The following is a 19,632-nucleotide window of genomic DNA, read 5'->3' as shown; positions in this document are numbered from 1 at the left end:
AGCGCGGACTCAACCGGTTTGACAGCGGCGGCGGTCCTGGACCGACTCTAAATACGCTACACCGCCGTGATGCCCGGCGTACTCGCAAACCTAGACCCGCCGGGGTGGTATAGGAAATCTCTCCTATGCACACCGCAATGACGACGCTGTGCGAGTGTACGTGCGCACACATACACAAACACACACACACACACGCGTATATATAATCGAAAACAAAACATGTATATTATTATTACTATAAATCGTAATAGGAGAAATTAATGTATAGATTCGTACGAATTATAGAGTAATCAACGACAATCGCGTCGCGATATTATAGCGAAATGGTAAGCTCTTTAGCGTTGCATATAAAATTAACATCCGCACGTCATGTTTAATGTATATATATATATATATATATACATATATGATATATATAATGTTTATTATAAACGCGCCGAGGCTATAATATTTCATTATAACCGTTATCACTTATAACGTAGGATATTATTAAAATGTAAACTAAAATACGCTGCGCAATTGGTTTTGTTGGTGCTAAAATCAATTCGTATTATAAAATATGATCAAACAACAACGTTTTCAGTAACACATCATTATCTTACATATGCGTCGTTAATAATTATTATCGAGTGACTTTCTTTAAATGTAATAATATTAGATATGTATAGGTTAGGTACTTATTATCCACGCGTTATATAGGTAGATATTTATATATATACCACGATTGTTGTATATAATGTATATAAATTATTGTATACAACGCAATAAGTACGTTTTTTTATAAAAATATAATATAATATTAAATTAAAAAAATCAAAATAAGTATAGTTGAGATTGTCAAAATTTATCGAAATTTAAAATGTATTTAAAAGACCTAAAATAATACCGAGTTTTCTATTCATAGTCAAATTCGGTTATTCATTGTCATTGTTTAGATTTAACAAAGGCCCCTAAACTTATTTTCCATGTAGACAATGTGCCAATTTTTTACAAATTCATCTAAGTATTTTTTTATAGCTTACACGGAACTGCTCATTTGAATAAGGTTTAGTATGGAGTGCAATTTTTTGAAAATAATAAGCGTGTTTAGTTTGTTTTTATTCATACCTTTTTTTCTTTAATAATATTTATTTTTTTTTTTTTTAATAATAAAACGACAGGAAGTGCAAATTAAATTAAATTACGATACAAGCATTTTTGACTTAATAACTCTCGGGGACCCCTATTTAAATCTCATACACCACTACTAATTTTTTTTTCGTTGACATAGACCCCTTGCAGGTCAGAATCGACCCCAAAGGGTCGATATAGGCTACTTTGGGAATCTCTGGTTTAGAATAAATAATTCTTACTCTAATATCACGGTATCTATATTTTTATAATTAACAAATTAAAGTATTAGTACCTAAAGTAATAGTTACTATAGGAATAATATTCTTGTCTACGAACACGGTTTTAGTTATTTAAGCCACAAACTAGAAATTGTTTACAAGTTTTTACAAAACTACTTCTTACCTTACTTTACAGTTTATGGTTATTAAAGCTAATAACTTGGTGTTTCTAGAATTAACTGAATTATTTCAAAATTTAACTAAATATTTATTTATTATTCATGTTCATGAACTACTATATAAGCCCTTTTATAAGATGGTTTTAAGATAGTTACATTTACATTGTATAGACTTGTGGTATTTGTGATGGTACTTAAACATTAGCTGGTAAAAGTTTTCATAAAATCATAAGCACAAATACTTATGCAGATTATATTATCTTATACATAATTAATACACGTAAATATAAATTTAATACAATAAAATAAAATCTAAATTTATTTTATAAAACTGTCCATGATAAATGAACAAAGTATTATTTAACGTAAAAACTAAAAGGCAGCAAACATTTTCATTTTATGCAAACATAAATTTGAATTGGTTTTTAAAACCCAAAATTATTCTATTAATTTTCTTTGCATTACATATACCTACATTTTTTAAAAATATACAGTTTCAGTAAGTTTTGTCATATTAGTTATAGACCTAATCTAGTACTTGTTATAGTTATAACTCTTGAAGATCTAAACGTTTTGAATTTTTTTCAATAACCATTATATATGAAATAAAATTGAGTTCTCATACCCATGTATGAATATTATTATTGGATATTGGTTATAAATTTCCCATTTATACAATCATATTACTTGTATACGTGTATTTATTTTTTTATAAATATAATCGATAGTTAGGTATATCGTTTTTATATTCATGATTATATCTTATTAATGAGTAAATAATATATTTTTAAAATTTATTGATAATTTTATTTTTGCCAACATTTTTGTTGTGGGTATAAACGGTTTAATATTTATAAAAAATCGTAAATTTGATCAAATGCAATAAAATAAGAGAAAATAAAATAGTATTTATTTTCTATTGAGAATATTGCTATAAAAACGTATTAGTAGGAGTATAGATGGTAGAAAATAATTAATATATGATATTTTTATTATTTTTTGTTCCGATTTTTACAAATTGGTAATTCAATTTTTAACACTAGATCTTTTATTAATTAAAGATGTTAATTCAATTAAATATTTTTATCTAACTTTAAATGTAATCAATTCATATAATTTACTAAGTATTATGTTTAATAACTTATGAGTGATAGATTTGTAATTTGTAAAAGTTATATATGTATATTTTGTAGACAGAATGATTTATTAAAAGTATTCCTATATTATTTTAAAAGAATTTATTTAACATTTTTAGTTTTCAAAATTTCAAATATAATGGAAGATAATATTTTTAAATATTTATTTTTTATATAGTGTGGCAATATAAACTGTTTTTTTACAAATAAAAATCAAAAATTTATACTGTTAATCTTTTGTGAAGCAGATGATTTTAAAAATGACAACGGTAATACATAAATTCAAATTCAAACCAGTAATTCCGTGTTTTTAAACGATATACTTACTTAGGACAACATAAAAGCTCTATGGGTTACAATGATTTTGAAAATTTTAGTACCTAATTAGAAGTTAATATTAATATAATACTATTTTATATTTTTATTGTTTCTAAAATGTTTTAAAATATATATGTTTATAATAAATTATATTAAATTAATTTTTATATTTTATTAACTTAATAGTTAATACTATTATTATTTATTAAGGTATTCGTATTTTAGAACATATTTATTCATTAAAAACCTATACTGGTTTCAATTTTTATTTAAATGCTTCAACATTTAAAAAATCAAAATAATCACGTATTCACGTATTTAACAATATTTACAGTAAAACAGTGATATTGAGATTCGTTAAAAAAAATCAGTTCCTTAAATATGAAAAAATCTATGTATTTGAAAATATGGTCCTTTAATCCTTTATTAGTTCTTAAAAATTTAAATTATTCGTAATAATGATTAGCGCCTATATAAAGAAAGAAACGATAGATAATTGAAATCAAAATTATAATATAGGTATTTACTATTGTTTTTTGTTTAGATATTATCCATTGGATATTAATATGTAAATTTAAACAATATTGTCAATATTATTAATACCATTGATTATAAATTCCAGAATTTATAATTAATGTTAATACTTAAATTTAAAAGTAAAAAATGAGTTTGCTAATATAATAAACCATTAAACTAATTGAAGGTTTTTGTTACTTATATACATTATATTATATTAATTTATAATAATTACAAATTTTCTTTTCTTTTAGACGATAATAATATAATAATATACGGGAGTTTTATTTTTCATTTATATCTAATAATAGTATGAGTCTATATATTCACAGAAATAATAAACACTTAATTTTTAAGTATAAAGTTGTAATTAAAATATTAATTTTTTAATAAGCAATGAATAATGGTTATACTCAATTTTAAATTCATACATATTTTATATGCTCCTCCGTATATGAATATTTTTTATACACTTTTTATAAAATCATTTAATATGACGTATATATAATACAATATTAATATATATTATACCATTTTATAATACCGACTGTAACTTTTACAAATATCTATGCAAGGATTATGAAAATGAAATGTAATTCTATATTAAAACGTAAAATATATATATTAAGTGTAATAGAAGTTATTAAAAAAATGAATTGTCTGGTTATATTTTGTACTTCATATTAACAAATAATTATTATTAAAAATAATAAAAATATATTTTATTGTATATGAATATTAAAAGTAGAGTATAGTATAGTTGCTAGCTGATAGACTCGATATTAGTCAATAAATACTTGCACGTCTTATTCATATCGATGAAAGACAGAGATCAATTATTAATTATTGTTAAACACAGTGAAAAAGTTTCTAACTTAATGATTGTACTTAAAATTATTATTTTCATGGCTGACAATATAACAATATGATAAAAGCGTTATTGTAGAATACCAATAGGTAATAATACTCGAATAGTCGAATGACTTAGAATACAAATAAACAAAAGTCAATATACATTTTTATGAATATTTCGAGTTTTTTATTAAACTCAGAAAAACTTTACTTCGGTGAATCATAAAATGAATAATTCAAAGTTATGATATTTACTATTTTAGTATAAAGGTAATTCCCAGCACTGCATTTAAATGTGCTATAATTTTCTAGTAGTTTTTCAAATTTTGTTAAAGTAGTTTTAATTCTATGAAATATGATCGAAACATAGCACGACATAACTTCATAACTATATCTACATTTTTTGGAAACTGAACCACTATAAATTCAAAGTATTTATAATATAAAACGAGTTTACCCAAATTGATATTACTAATGATATTATTGCTATTGCAATTTGTATGTAATCATTATAAATGTTTGCAAAAACATTTGGCAAGCCATAAAAATTACTTTTTAATAAAACGTTACGCAGTGTCAAAACTGTCTAAAACCAGCGTCTCAGAATTTCCAATCGTTATGGTGAAAATCACTATTGAACACTCCCTCAAAAACGAATACCTATACACAATCTCACGAGAAAATAAAAATTCAAATTTAAATTCTAAACCAATCGCTCATCGCAAAATCGCAAAACTCGTATGTATACATATGCAAGGTGTGTCGTACATGTTTTTGGTATAGATCATGTATCATAAAAATAAAAAAATAAAACACATTATATAGGTAGCTGATAGCGAACTGTATCAACCGGTTTAAACCGTTTTTAAATAATATAGGAAAAAAAAATGCACACACACACACACACAGAGTTCACAACACGCGCGTTTACACTACATAAATACATCTTAATACGGAAAGAATTCGCGGGAAAACGATACGGGTAATGTATTTTTTTTCACCTACAAGTGTGCGGTGTGTGAAATCACAATTTCCTTTTATGTATTATAATAATAATATATACACACACTATCGCGTACTCCACGTCGTCGTCGTGTATATACATTTATCGTAGATATATAGGTCACCGTGTCTCCGGTACATAAAGTATAAACCGCTATACATATCAGCTATATATATAATAACAAATATAATAATATGCCTATAATATGTACTGTTGTCTCCTCGTCGGACATTACACACATATAACGCCTAATACGGTCGAACCGATAACAACGATAGCAACAACAACTTGCAAAAACTGCACCGTACCACCTGATTGTGTGTGCATAATAGTACGGCCAGTAGGTTTAGGTATATAACGTAATATGCGAGCGTGTGATATGGTCGTATAATATAATATAATATGATATCGTAATGTACACACGTACAATAATTATGTTATGTGCGAGCGCAAATAATAAATCGATATTGTCGAATCGCAGAGGTACCGCAGGTATACACGGACGTCGACGGGCAGGTGCAGCGCGCGTAAAACGACCGCCTCCGCGGCGTTGTCGCGGGACTAATTGGTAACTATGTTACAAACAAACGGTACCTACGGGATGACGACATATATATATATATATATATATATATAAATACGCGTGTGTGTACGGAACGTACGGGAATTCGAGGTCCCGCGGGATCGGATACAGTTGTACCGTCGCGTCCCGTCGACTAAGCGGATTTCGTGTGCTGTCGATCGGTCGGAAAACGTCAACGGGTTTCCCGCACGCCGACGGTTTGCGGTCCCTTAAATCTACCTGCACGTGTGCGCCTATACGTTATACGCGTGTTATATATATGCGTGCAAGTGTGCGACTACTCGATGGGCAGTGTCGTATAGTTGTTGTGGTCAGCTATATATATATACATAATAGCAGTGTATTATATATGTATATTTAGGTACACTATAATATTATGTATGACCTATCACCGATAGTTCGTTCACGGCGGTCGCGCGTGTGCCGGAAAAACGAAAAACCCGCGACAGCGTTATCGCGTTTATATATTATTATCATATACGCGTTTGCAGTGAGAAGGGTCAAAGTTCTAAGACTTAATCGGTTATATAAATATAAATGTTTCTTGAAAATAATAGCTCTCTCACTCTCTCTCTCTCTTCTTTTTATATATATAGTAAGCCTGCATTGTGTATTATATTAGACACTTATACTACGCATATATATATATCGCGAGCTATGTATACCGTTTCCGAGTGATGATGATGACGATGACGATGATAATAATAATAATAATAATAATATTACTACAATCGATTAAAATGTTATATAGTACTACAATATTATACGATCGTGACCGTCCTCGCGGCGGTGTCGGCTGTATGTACGCGTGTTGCGCGCGCAAACCGGCGGCAGCGGTGGCGGCGGCAATAATACAATTATATTGTTATTATTATTATTCGATGCGGCGCTAAAAGGGAATAATAAAAAAAAAAAAAAAAAAAAAACCAACATCCCTTTTACTGCCACGTTTATATACTCGACGTACATACATATATATATATATATATATACGTGTATATACTATATAGGTACTATGACAACGGTGACGGTTTTGCTCACCGGTATAGTCGCCACCGTCGTCGCGCGGGGTCGAGCGGGACGCCGCCGCCGGTATTTTATTTTATTATTATTATTTATTTTTATTATTTCGAACCCGTCGCAACACGGCACAGCACAAACTCACACATCCACACGCCCGCACTCACACACCCACACACCCACTCACACACACACGCACATATATACGTAGCAGCGTGGCACACACGATAATGTCTGTACTACCCCTCGGCGGTGGCGGTGGCGGCGGCGGCGCGGCGACGGTTCGTCTCTCACGGGGACACGCGCGCGCGCGCCGGCGAGATTCGGTTTCCGCTGCCGCGCTTTCCACCCGGGCGCGCGATAGAGTCTGTCGATCTCGCCGCCGGTTTTCCACGAACCCGCCGCCGCACCGCGTGACGCCTACATCGTCGCCGCCGTCGTCGTCGTCGTCGTCGTCGTCGTAGTCGGTGGACGCGACCGCCGCGCCGCCGGCAACAGAGAGCGCCGCCGGCGGTCGCAGAGCCAGCAGAAACCACCGCCGCCGCCGCCGCCGTCATCGCCGGGCCCGGAACCGCGCGCGGCCGTCCTCCCACCCGCCCGCCGGTCCACCGACCGTCCGCCACGCACCCCTCTCGCCCGTCGCCGGCGCAAACCTCCCGGCCGGGCGGCGGTGGCAGCTCCGAGCAGCGACGGCGGCGGCGAGCAGTCGTCAGTCGGTCACGGCGTCCCGGTGAGCGACGTTTGTTTGTTGATGTGTGCGTGTGTGTCACAGTCGGTGTGCACGCGTGTCTGTGTGTGAGCGTTTAGTGGTGTGTACGTGCGAGCGATCGTTTCACCCGGCGGGGCACAGTGTGTGCCGAGTCTTCGCGTCGTACGGAAACTCGCCGCGCACCCGGAACGGTAATCAGAGAGATAAGAGCAAGAAAACCCGTCGGCGACGACGCAGAGTTTTTTTTTTTTTTTCTCTCTCCATCATCTTCTCGTTCTTGAACCACCGCACGTTTCGCTGAACGCGTGGATCTCGTATTCGCGCCCCAACGACCCCTCAATCCAGCGAGGGTCGTTTTATTAAATTCTAAATCGCATAATGTATGTCGACGCGATTTCATTATATAGCGTACACGACGACCCTTAAATGCGTACTTAAAAAAAAATCCCCCTTTTCGAATCTCCGCCGCCGTTGACGGCTATAATACATCGTTACAGTTGCAAATTGTTATAGATTTCGCTGTGCTGCATGCGGCAGACAAGACTATAAATATCGCAAAAGGCAGACGGAAATAAACACTAAAGGGGAAAGAAAATAAAATAAGAATTAAAATGATCGTAAATTTTTCGACGGTCGTTGAACGGCGAAATAGTGACTTATTTAAAGGGTTTGGAAGTCTAAGAAAAGTCGCAGTGGCTAAACCACGGCCGACTTTGGCGTTGTCTTGCGTTCGGCAATGCGCCGTTTAATCCGTTTGAAAAACACTAGTCGTTAGTCAACATGATTTGGTCAATGAAGTCTTCGGACAGTGGTGGAGAAGGCGGTGAAGAAGATTCAGGTGGCGGGGGTGGAAGCACCAAGGCGGTCAAGTGGCGACGGCGTGGTCATCAAATTTCGACCACTTCACTGTCAACATCTTCGGGCTGTAGATGGATGACCACGACAATGTTCGTCTTCTTCTTCATAACCAGCACAGCAGCCGTGCTATCAAACTCCACGTTCAAAGGTACCGTTGACAATTAATTATTTTCTATCCATACTTATACACTACTATGTATAAATTATTCGCACTAAGAACTTTTAAAATATAATATTATGTTATCGGTGTATAATAAGTCGGTAATATATAGAAAACTAGTGATAGATCCCTTTAGACTTAGGTTTGTCTAAGCCAATGCCACTGCGGAATTGTTGTTATGTGAATACACGACGACGTACCGTTGCGTCTGGTTGTATTTGTTGACCGCGATGGACACGGCTATTCAAAACGAATATAAATTAACTTTTCGTTTGTTAAATTCGAATTTGCATTAATAATAATTCTCACGCGGATAGTTTTATAACGCATTTTAGTGGTTAGACCGTGTACCGACAGCTTTGTGTGTATGTGTGTGTGTGTGTGTGTATGTGTGTTTGTGTGTCGATTTAATAAAACACGCGAGAACGATAGCCACCGTGGTCGGTATATCGTGTTGTCGTAACGCGATAGGTATATCAGTCGAGATCGAATTGAGCGGGAACGCATATATAATATTATAATATAATATCACGAAGGCGCCGCCGATAAGGATATAATATTATGCTATAGTTAATAATAATAATAATAATAATAATAATAAGTATCATAAAAAAGGGACATAAGAACACTGCTGTCATTACATCGGGGTTATAATAATATGGTTTACGATGTATGCGGACGTGGTAACTGATACTGTGATACCTGAAAAGACCGTGTGGTGGTGTACGGGTGGCTGTGGAAGCGGTGGTGTTGGAGCAGGCTATTGTCTTTTTTTGCTTTTCATTATTATATTATTATCATCATAATATGTTATGCTATACGTAGGTGGTTTTTGCGTACCTACTATGCAACTACTATATATATTTTGAAACCCTATATATATATATTATGTAAAGCGACATCTCGGCGCAATCCTTTCTTATAAATAAGTTTCCTGACAAAGAATTTATCGAAATAGGCAACCTGCCCGTGGCACACAATTATACATATATATTATAACAATACGATGCTGTATAAATTCCCGGAGGAAAATCGTTATGGGGTATCTATATGTACGTACAAACGCGTGCCGTACCGAATAGCTATTCGAATGCTCTCGATAAGATACAGATGTGTGTGCGGGTAAGAGCGAGGGTAATGGTTTCCAAAATCTCGAAATCCCCGAACGTAAACACATACCCCTCCTTATAAGCTTTAGTGATGGTTTCTACATTATACTATTCTCGTCAATCGCGTCGTCGAGCCGCGGGTGTAAAACGCACTCCGGCACGGCCGTAACCACCACCGCCGTCACCTACCGACGCTATTATTACAATATACGTATATTATGTAGTGGTGGCTGTAATATAATATCATATTCTTTATTACCCGTCTCGTAATATCACATCGGCGGCCGTTTTATAATTCGAGTTTCATAATAATATATACTTAATCTCGCCGTCGCGATATTAAATATTATTAAACCGTACATTGCTATATTGTATGTGGTTTCGGAACGACGTCGATCGCTGCAGTATACATTATAATAATACGGTCGTCTAGTTCTTCGCCTGCAATCTTGTCCGAATGACGAATGCGCGCGTCGTCGACGTTCAGCGGCAGTGCTAATAAACTGTGCGGTTTGCGGAATCCTCTCGATATCGCTCGCTCGTCCTGTCGTATACGGCCGCGTAAAAATAGACTCTCGTGTCTCGGTTTTAAATTTAACGGGCAACACGGAGGCGTATATATCACACGTAATCGTAAGGAGTGTATAAGTAGCCGACAATGTATATATATATATATATATATATAGTGATGTGTATGTACGCGCGTGCGCGTGTATGTACACGTATCGCACACACATACACATGTCCGGCACATATAATATTATGGGCGCGTATTAAAAGTGTCCGGTTGGCGGTGGCTGCGATTTTGCAGACGACCCGCAACGGCGCGCCCGTCAAGTGAATAATAAAATTCGTCGTCGTCGTCGCCGCCGCCGCCGCCGCCGATCTATTTATTATTAAACACGCATAACATAATATTATATGGTGTACACGCGTATACGTTTACGCGTATCGCGGCACGGCGAGCGATGCGTCGCACACGCGCGTTTATATATAGACGCGACTCGAGCGATGCGAAAGTTACGCCGCGCCGCCCGTTACAAGGCGTCATAATATGCGACGACGTATGCGCGCGTGTATAATAATAAAGTAACGTTTTATAAATATACCGACTATACGCGAACGGCGCGGCGTCAAAAGCTTCGTAGTCGTAGTCGTCGTCGTCCGCGTAGTCGATGACGATCGTATAAACGCAGTCAGCGGCGGCGGCGTCGGTGGCGTCGGCGGCGAATCGCCTCATTTTGCGCGACTTTGTTTTTATTTTATAGCTAATTTTTTTTTGTCTTTTGGTCAATGCGCGTGTTTCTAAATATGGAATCGTCCGTTTGCCCTTCCGGTCGCTCTTGTTAAGCCGGCGGAGTCATCTTTTATTTTAGAGCGGCTTCCCCTCGCGACATTATACAGTATTATTACATCCGCGCGTCACTATACATATACACTACATTATATAATATAATATTATGCAATGATATATAATTATAACGCGTTCTGATGATCGTTGTTATTATATTTCCCGTTCTGGCGCAAGTCGACGGAATCGTGTATAATAATAATATTACAATATGTATACGTGTCCAAATGACGACGACGACGACGGTTTGTCGCGCGCCAAGACCGTGCCGGCCACAACGTGGGCGGCCGCGAGTTCTCTTCTCGTACATATATTTTCCGCCGTTTTCATTACATCTGTTTCGCCTCGCCCGCTATATAGTCTAGTACCATGCACACACATACGCAGAGAGAGAGAGGGAGATCGACCGATAAAATAATATTCCTCAGAGATCAAGACACATATAAAACATCATCATGTCTGCAGAATGTTTAGGTTCCTCAAGTCCGCGATTTAGACCGGGCCGACGAGATTACGTCGTATATATATATATATATATATATATATATATAGTACACCTATATACACTAGCAAACGTTAGCTATACTATATATTATATGATATAACACAGTTTATTATACGACGTATAATATAATAATATATTATAAGGTACCGGAAATTCGATTGTGCTCGGGGGCGCGCGGCGTTAACGTTTGAAATATTAATGTCCAGCGCAACAGCAGAGATCACTCGCGATTTTTCCGAGCTAGCTATTAAAATCGTCGTGCACCCCATCCCGCGTTATACTTCTGAATAAATTTACCGCGCGGCGATGCGTAATATGCATATTGCATATAGACGCGCGCGCGTACACACGCACACACATAATACTTGCGCATATAAGAGAACTCAAAATAAGTTTAATAATAAATTAGTATAGGTTTTTGCATAGTATATATTGTACAACGTATATATTTTGTGAATTATATGTTCAGCAAACACGGTCCGTAGGGCGTAGGCAACTATGTTTTTCCGTTTTTCTGTGTTAGGTGTGTGGAAAGTCGGCTAAACACTAAACATAGCTCACCCTGTATGAATAATACATATATATTCATCCCCGTTTATAACACGGGTAACTAGTTATACACAATGTATAGCATACTATACGCACTCTATCTCTCACTTTCTCTCTTTCTATATATAATATTATATACATTTAATGCGCGAGCCGGGCGTTTCGCCACGAACCACAATGCGTCGATTGCTCTCGGGGCGTCGAGAAATCCGTCTGCTAAGACGGGTGGTTTTTCCCACGGACGTAAGCGCCTTTGTGTGATTACGTGGGCGCATCTTAGTGGGTGTGTGTGTGTATGTGTGTATGTATGTGTTATAATGATAATGACGATGATGGGAACCACTATAGCGATCGGGTGGTGTTTAGGGGAAGTGCAGCCGTGTAGCGTATACACAGCTATACGTCATTGCGGGTAGACAGGTAGAAGATTGGCGCGTGTGAAAAACTCTCAATCACCGCTACTGTTATACGTAATACTATATGAACGTAAAAGTACCTATCTACCAGCGCGTTCCACATATATATCGTATATATATTATACATATGAGTGCGTGTGTGATGAGAGCGCGAACTTATTGTGTTCGCGTCGTCGTAAAATATTACACCAACCCGTAATGCGCATGTATATTTCCACGTGTGTGAAAACTCTAAATAAAAAAAAAAAAAAAAATAAAATATACAATAACCTCCCGTATATATGCCGAGCGCGTTGAAGAATAAATTTTGAAAGAAATGGGTGGTATAACGACGGATGACGGTTAAAATAATATATTACGTTCACAATATTACTGGCGGGAATACAACAATAGTAATAGAAATAATAATAACAGGTATAGTAGTGTACCTATGTATACGATACAATATAATATGCACCGTTGTTATGTGCTATGCGTACGTACACCCGTCCTAATTGCACGGTAATAGACGCATCGCGACGATATGAAAACGTTATAACAATTTAGTCGGAGGGGCGGAAAAATGCAAAAATACAAAAAAAGAAAAACGCTTAAAACCCTATTAACTATGTATAGTTGAAACTTGTTTATATTTATAATAAATATATATGTATCCGTGTGCTTGTGTGAGTGCGCGCGAGTGTCTGTGTGCATATAACACTAAAACTACACGATTACCGCGATTGTATACATAATATACGCGACGGTCTGGACGCGGGACTGTTTTATTATTATTATTATTATTTGTATATACACGAACACAACTGCCGCAGGTTTATGGTCGTCGTATACATAAAACGCGCGTTTGCATCACCAATTAATATTATATAAGCATATAATATAGAGCTACAACAGGTACATATATATAATGACTGCGCGTACAACGGTTGACATACGAATATAGGTGGGTAGAGAATAATAACAACGATAATGATAATAATAATAATAATAATGAAAAAACATCGGATACGGTACACTGATTGTAAGTCGATCGCCCATATTATAATCGCCGTGTGAACTCTGTCCTTGGCGGTGCTTGATGGATGCGCTAGGTGCGCAACGACGACCGACGCGTGACGACGACACAAGACGACGGGAAGACGCATATTAATGGTGAGGGTACATGGGTTGTTACCTGGAAAAAAATTATAAACAGGTGTTTTTCTTCTTCTTCTTCTTCTTCTTCTTCTGCTGCTGTTTTGACACTATATGGCGTTTCCGGCTGCTCGATTAACGCTGTTGTTTTCAGCTGTTTGGGCATTTTTTCTTTATTTCCTTACTCGCTGTACCGTAAAATGCGTAGGTACTCGTACTTCATCCACTAGATACACTATCGTGCATCGTGTACGTATTCCTAAAAAAGAACATCGCCGTGTAATAATGTTCAAAAATTATATCCATTATAATAATATTGTTATAGTGGCTATATGCTATGTGTTATAATATACCAGCAACATTCGAATATCGCACCGTTACATATTTATGACAAAATTAAATAATATTATGTTTCCATAATATTTTATGGAGAAAAACCAAAAGGTGCGGTTATTGGTGTAAGTAAACCTTTTAGACTATATGCGCACTAAAACAACGGGAATACGAAAAGAAATATCGAAATCATTTTCACACTTAAACGCGACCGATAAATAGCCCATAAATGTATACGTGTACCTACAACAGATGTATATATACCGGCCATACCGTGTATTACATACCGGACTATCTATATACAAGATGTAATTATATATATATATACGACCGTATCAAATTCACTTAAACCACAATATATGTACAATCGATATAGAAGTATAACGCCGCGGCCGAAACACCGTTTATTTTTGTCATCGACATTGGTATAACGGGTATCGAACTGCAAAAAAATAAAAGAATAAAAGAAACGGTAATGGCTACTGTTAAAGAAGACCGATTAACCGAGACGGTAAATGCGGCGAATATAATATAATATATAGGCATGTTTATTTTATAAATGTAACGGCAATCATTTTGGTGCGGCTTACGTTTTGCAAACGTGTTCTACTTCTTCAAACTACTACTGCTATTACTACTACTACTACAAAAAAAAAAAAAAAAACACTAGTTACTAAATTAAGGAAATCAAAATTGCACGAACCGTATAAGATCGCTTTATTAATTAGTAATAATTGATCATCTCCAATATTGCATTATATAAACGCTAATGTAAAAGTTCTCGTACAAATACAATACACACGCGTATTACATACAATGATATAATAAATTCATAAACATATAGTTTAACATAATATACTGTACGGCGTGTATAGGTGTATGCGCTCTGTGCGTATTATTATTACTTGTTCATAATATGTTTTAATACCGGGTAAAAATGGTTTAAAAACGATTCTATAGAACGAAGTCGCCGGAGCGCGTTATATAAATTCTATGTTAATTCACATAATAGAAGTTGGTACTATTATGGTTTCTACCTCCACTCTTTTGGAGTATCTGGGGTGGTAAATAGGAGGGGTTAGTATTACTATACGAGGTAGTTGGCAGCAGCAGAAGCAGCGCTTGTTCGTTTCAACAGGGCAATTAAAATTTATAATAATACGCCGAGAAAATACCGAGAATATGCGACTTGTAGTGGCGGTTCTCCTCGTCATCGAGTATATGACTGCTCTATTATAATAATTATTATTTAAATAATAATAAGGTGCGTATATGCACGGGGTGTGTTGAAAACGAGGGATAATCATTGAAAATGTAGATATAGAAATTGAATATGCACATGTATATATATGGGTGTGTGTGCATACCGAGAAGAGTGTAGGTACTACGTTTTAAGGAGGGGAGAAGATAGTTAGTGGACAGCAAAAATGTAGAACATGTATACTGCGCAGCTTCGGAAGGGCGGATGATAATAATGAGCCGAGCTTATTTTGAGTAGCACGTATAGTAACTGAAAAAACAGCGGTATGATGAGTATACATAATAGTGGTGTCGACGGAGGGAAGAACGGGTGTGGTTGAGAGTATAGAGAAAAGCAATATTATATATTTTGCGTGCTTGAGACTGACAAGTGATTCACAATAATAATAATATAATGTATATTCACTAATAGTACCTATTATTAATTCGAATTTAAAAAATTAAAATTAAATATAATTCGACGACAATAATGATGTAATAATAATAATAATAAAAATAATAATAATAATACTTGTATACTCATGAATTATGGTCGTAGTTTCTAATTATATTATACCCATGTTGTTATTGTATTTGTGTATTACTGCTTGGATCTATATATTTTATATTGACTCTATCATTGTTGGATTTTCCTTGTTATTTTTGATTTGAATTCGAAGTATTATTATTTATTATAATATGAAAAACAAGAATTTCAAAGGATTTTTATTTTTTTATAATATTGTATTTGTATTCATGAATGATTAAATATATTCACGTACTCTAATGTATGACGTTTGGAGAGGGAAGATTGACAACTCACCGTACAACTATAGAACAGGTATACTATAAAGTACTATATTATAGTTATTTTCTTTTAGTATTTGAGAGTGAATACTGAAAACTATTTTCTGTGTGCATACATGCAGAGTATTTTCTGCGTGGTTTAGATGTCGGTAGTACTTAAAAGCTGTTCGTAGAAACTTTGAGGGGGTTTTCGCCACTGTAGGATTTATCAGCCCGTGATTCCTGTACACTGTGCACGTTGAAGCCGCAAGTCTTTATACATTATATAATGCGGATATATCCATGAAACCGTATATTATGGGGTGACAAAGGCGCCTATATATAATATAACATATGAGATTATAGGCATAAGAATTAGTGAAGAAAAAGAAGGGAGATTACTTGATTAAAAAGAAAAAAAAATATTCAAATTTAAAATATCCCCTAACGCTTTGAACGCCATTTCAAATCAATCTCGTCATACTTTCTACCCATGTAAAGTTGTACAACTTTGTTTTTTTGACGAGTATAGCTATATGTATATATATAGGTACGTACTTATTATACGAATGCTTTTGTACCACCGTCGCATCGATACTAAAAAGGCCACGTACTATAACGTTATAATTTTACAAGTTCATCGTGTGGCGTGTACTTATACATAAAAATGCAAACGTGCGTCATCTCAAAGTTAAATACTTTATCGTGACCATTACGACGTAGCTTTTCTTTTGAACACGCGATAAGCCGTCGTTTTCATATAATATATTGCAATATGTAGGTATACTGTAGTGGTATTACGCGGACGACGTTTGTTTCGATATATACGTTTTTCCGGTGTGTGGACTACGTGTTTAGACGCAAGCCCGGCAGGATTTTCGGTCGAGTGAATTTAACGTCAAAATCAAGTACAAACCGGACGGCACGGCGGCGGTAGATTCTCCCACGAAAGGTAATAATACGGTGGTGGCGGCGGTAACGAGTCAGTGGTAAGAACGGCGGACACCACCTGCTGTTGCTATACCTTATACGATGAGTGTGTTATATATTATAAAGGTACTACTAATGGGCAAACAGAAATTAATTCGTATGCACATTCAACTAGAGGGTATATATTATTTCGAACAATAGATAGGATAAATAGATATAGACAACGAGCTACTCTGGAGAGAAATGAAACTGGTAAATTGTGGTGTAACTTCATGGTTACCAGTGGCGTCATTTGAGGGGAGGGGGGGCAACTTAGGCATTTTCCCTAGTCTAACATTTACAATTTTATATCAACCTTAAGTCGACACATTTAAAAATTAAAAGAAGTCTTATTTTTAACTACTAAAGGCCATTGTTATAAATCATAATATTGATATTTTTTAAGTAAAGATTTATTGTTAATTTTTTGTTGTATTTTTTAAAGAAATATAACATATTATTAATCAAGATGTTTAATATTTACATTATGTGACTGTAAATACTGCTAACTTGTAAATCTGCAGTATTAAAAGGTACCTATTACCTATTTATTCTTTATTTACACATTACTCAATTATTCTATATTTGATTTTTTAATTCTAATAAACATTTGACAAAATTGTTTATATTTAATATTTCAAAATCCTGTGTGTGACGTTCATATACCTGAAAATTTACCCTCCCTCTCCTCACCAACTATTCTATTTGAACTGCGTGGAAAAAATTTTGAGTCGACACTCGGAAAATCAGTTAGTAGTTGCCCAAGTCAAACAAAAACTGAAATGACGCCATTGGTGGTTACTAGTTTATAGAGTTTTCCAGTAAGCGTGAGTTAAAATTTTTTGGTGGCAAAAAAAAAATACGAGCCACTGTAGTTAAAATCAGTATAAGTAAAAAAAATTACAAGTTTAATAAACCGTAGAAGATGATAAAAAGTTTATTATACTGGATGTTGTTATTGTGGTTTGACCGCATTTATTAGTAATGAAATATTACTACTATATCTTATAACGTTTATACAACCATTCGCTAAAGATATACTCGTTAACGATCTAACAAAGACGAATTATATTTTGATGAGTTAGTATAACGCCATAACGGTAGATATTATTTGTTGTAAAGTAATGATCGAGATTATATAGCTAGAATGTTGGGAAATATTTCTTATAATAATAATTATAATGAATGAGAAATAGAACGTCTTCGAGATGTGACAATAGAATTTACGTGAAACTCCGTCATTCGTGAGACTTTTTTTACTTTAAATAAAAAGTGCGATTATAAATTAAAGAGTAAAACATAAATTGTGGTTTAGTGGAAAAATGGAGCGCGGGAAATTGGAATACATGCTCGTTTGATGTTTGGCGAGTGATCAAAAATAATAAAAAAAATCATACGGAAATACGATATACATGTAAATAATGTCTATAAATGTATAACTTGGATGCTGGCGTAACGCGACGATGACGATAATGCTATAAAACAGCGTTTCGCACATTTTCTAACGCTAAAATAAATGATATTAAAATTGTTCGAAAACTATCTTTGGCCTGGATATAAGTTGTATGTTTATATCTGCGTATACGATTGTTAGCGATTCGATCACGATCAAACTGGCATAAAATATATGGTATTTTTAAACTCGTTTTTGAATTTTAATAGCAGTTTTTCGTTTCATTATTTATAATTCGGAAAAATAATACAAATATAATATATTGATAGATGTATGGCTTCTGCATAATTATATTATACTATATTATATTTACGTATTTTTATCAAACCTACATATTTCACTTTTCAACAATTCCATTGTACGTATACTTCTAAATAACAATAAACTGAGAATATAATAATTGTTTTAAATTTAAACTATCTGAGGTTTGAATTTTTAAAAATATTTGTTACTGTCTGTAATTAAAAAATAAACCGTAATTCAGTAATAAAATTTGAAAAAACTATAATAATTAATTTACATAATGATAAATAATAAAGTTACAATAAGTCTTCATTCGAATGATTCAAATCAGTATAGGTTAATTTGGAGTATATTAGGATTAATCTTTTACTAATGCGTATAATTGTTTATTATTTTTTGTAACCTATTGTTTAGTATAAAAACAAGCGTATCGGCAAATTCACCGTAACAAATCATAGATCTAATCCCTAATCATTGTTATTTATATTTATTCGTTCGTTTATAAATTAAAATATATTCATGATACATATTTACATCATATATGACTCATTCATATGTTAAGGGGAAATGTGATCAACAATTTGAATTTACGAAAATGTGAGTTGACCTACATTTTTGTTTTATATTTTAATAATTAAAATAATTTATCCTTCATTCATTTCTCATAGATATATAACGTGTCATCTTGTACTTTGATGTTTAAAATTATGTGACTATAATATAAAGTTGTGCGGAGCCACGAGCCACGTCATTTTCCGACTTTTGTAATAATTTATGTCCACCTTATAGCATATTAATTATATCCTTAGTTAAAGTAGTGATATGTGGTTCAATATGAAGTTCAATATTATTAATATTTATTATCTAAAAAAAAAAAAAA

The 19,632-nt window shown here is 34.4% G+C and overlaps 1 protein-coding gene across 1 annotated transcript in view; it reads left to right on the top strand.

Moving 5' to 3' along the window:
• The first annotated feature begins 8,427 nt into the window (after nt 1–8,427).
• LOC113559219 overlaps nt 8,428–19,632 on the top strand; it is a 58,943-nt gene continuing 47,738 nt past the window's right edge. Inside the window, 1 exon segment of the mRNA XM_026964852.1 lies at nt 8,428–8,653. Within this exon segment, the coding sequence (XP_026820653.1) occupies nt 8,428–8,653 (226 nt within the window).

This window comes from Rhopalosiphum maidis, chromosome 3, assembly GCF_003676215.2.
Source record: "Rhopalosiphum maidis isolate BTI-1 chromosome 3, ASM367621v3, whole genome shotgun sequence".
NCBI lineage: Eukaryota > Metazoa > Arthropoda > Insecta > Hemiptera > Aphididae > Rhopalosiphum > Rhopalosiphum maidis.
This window is presented reverse-complemented; position numbering and strand designations above follow the sequence as displayed.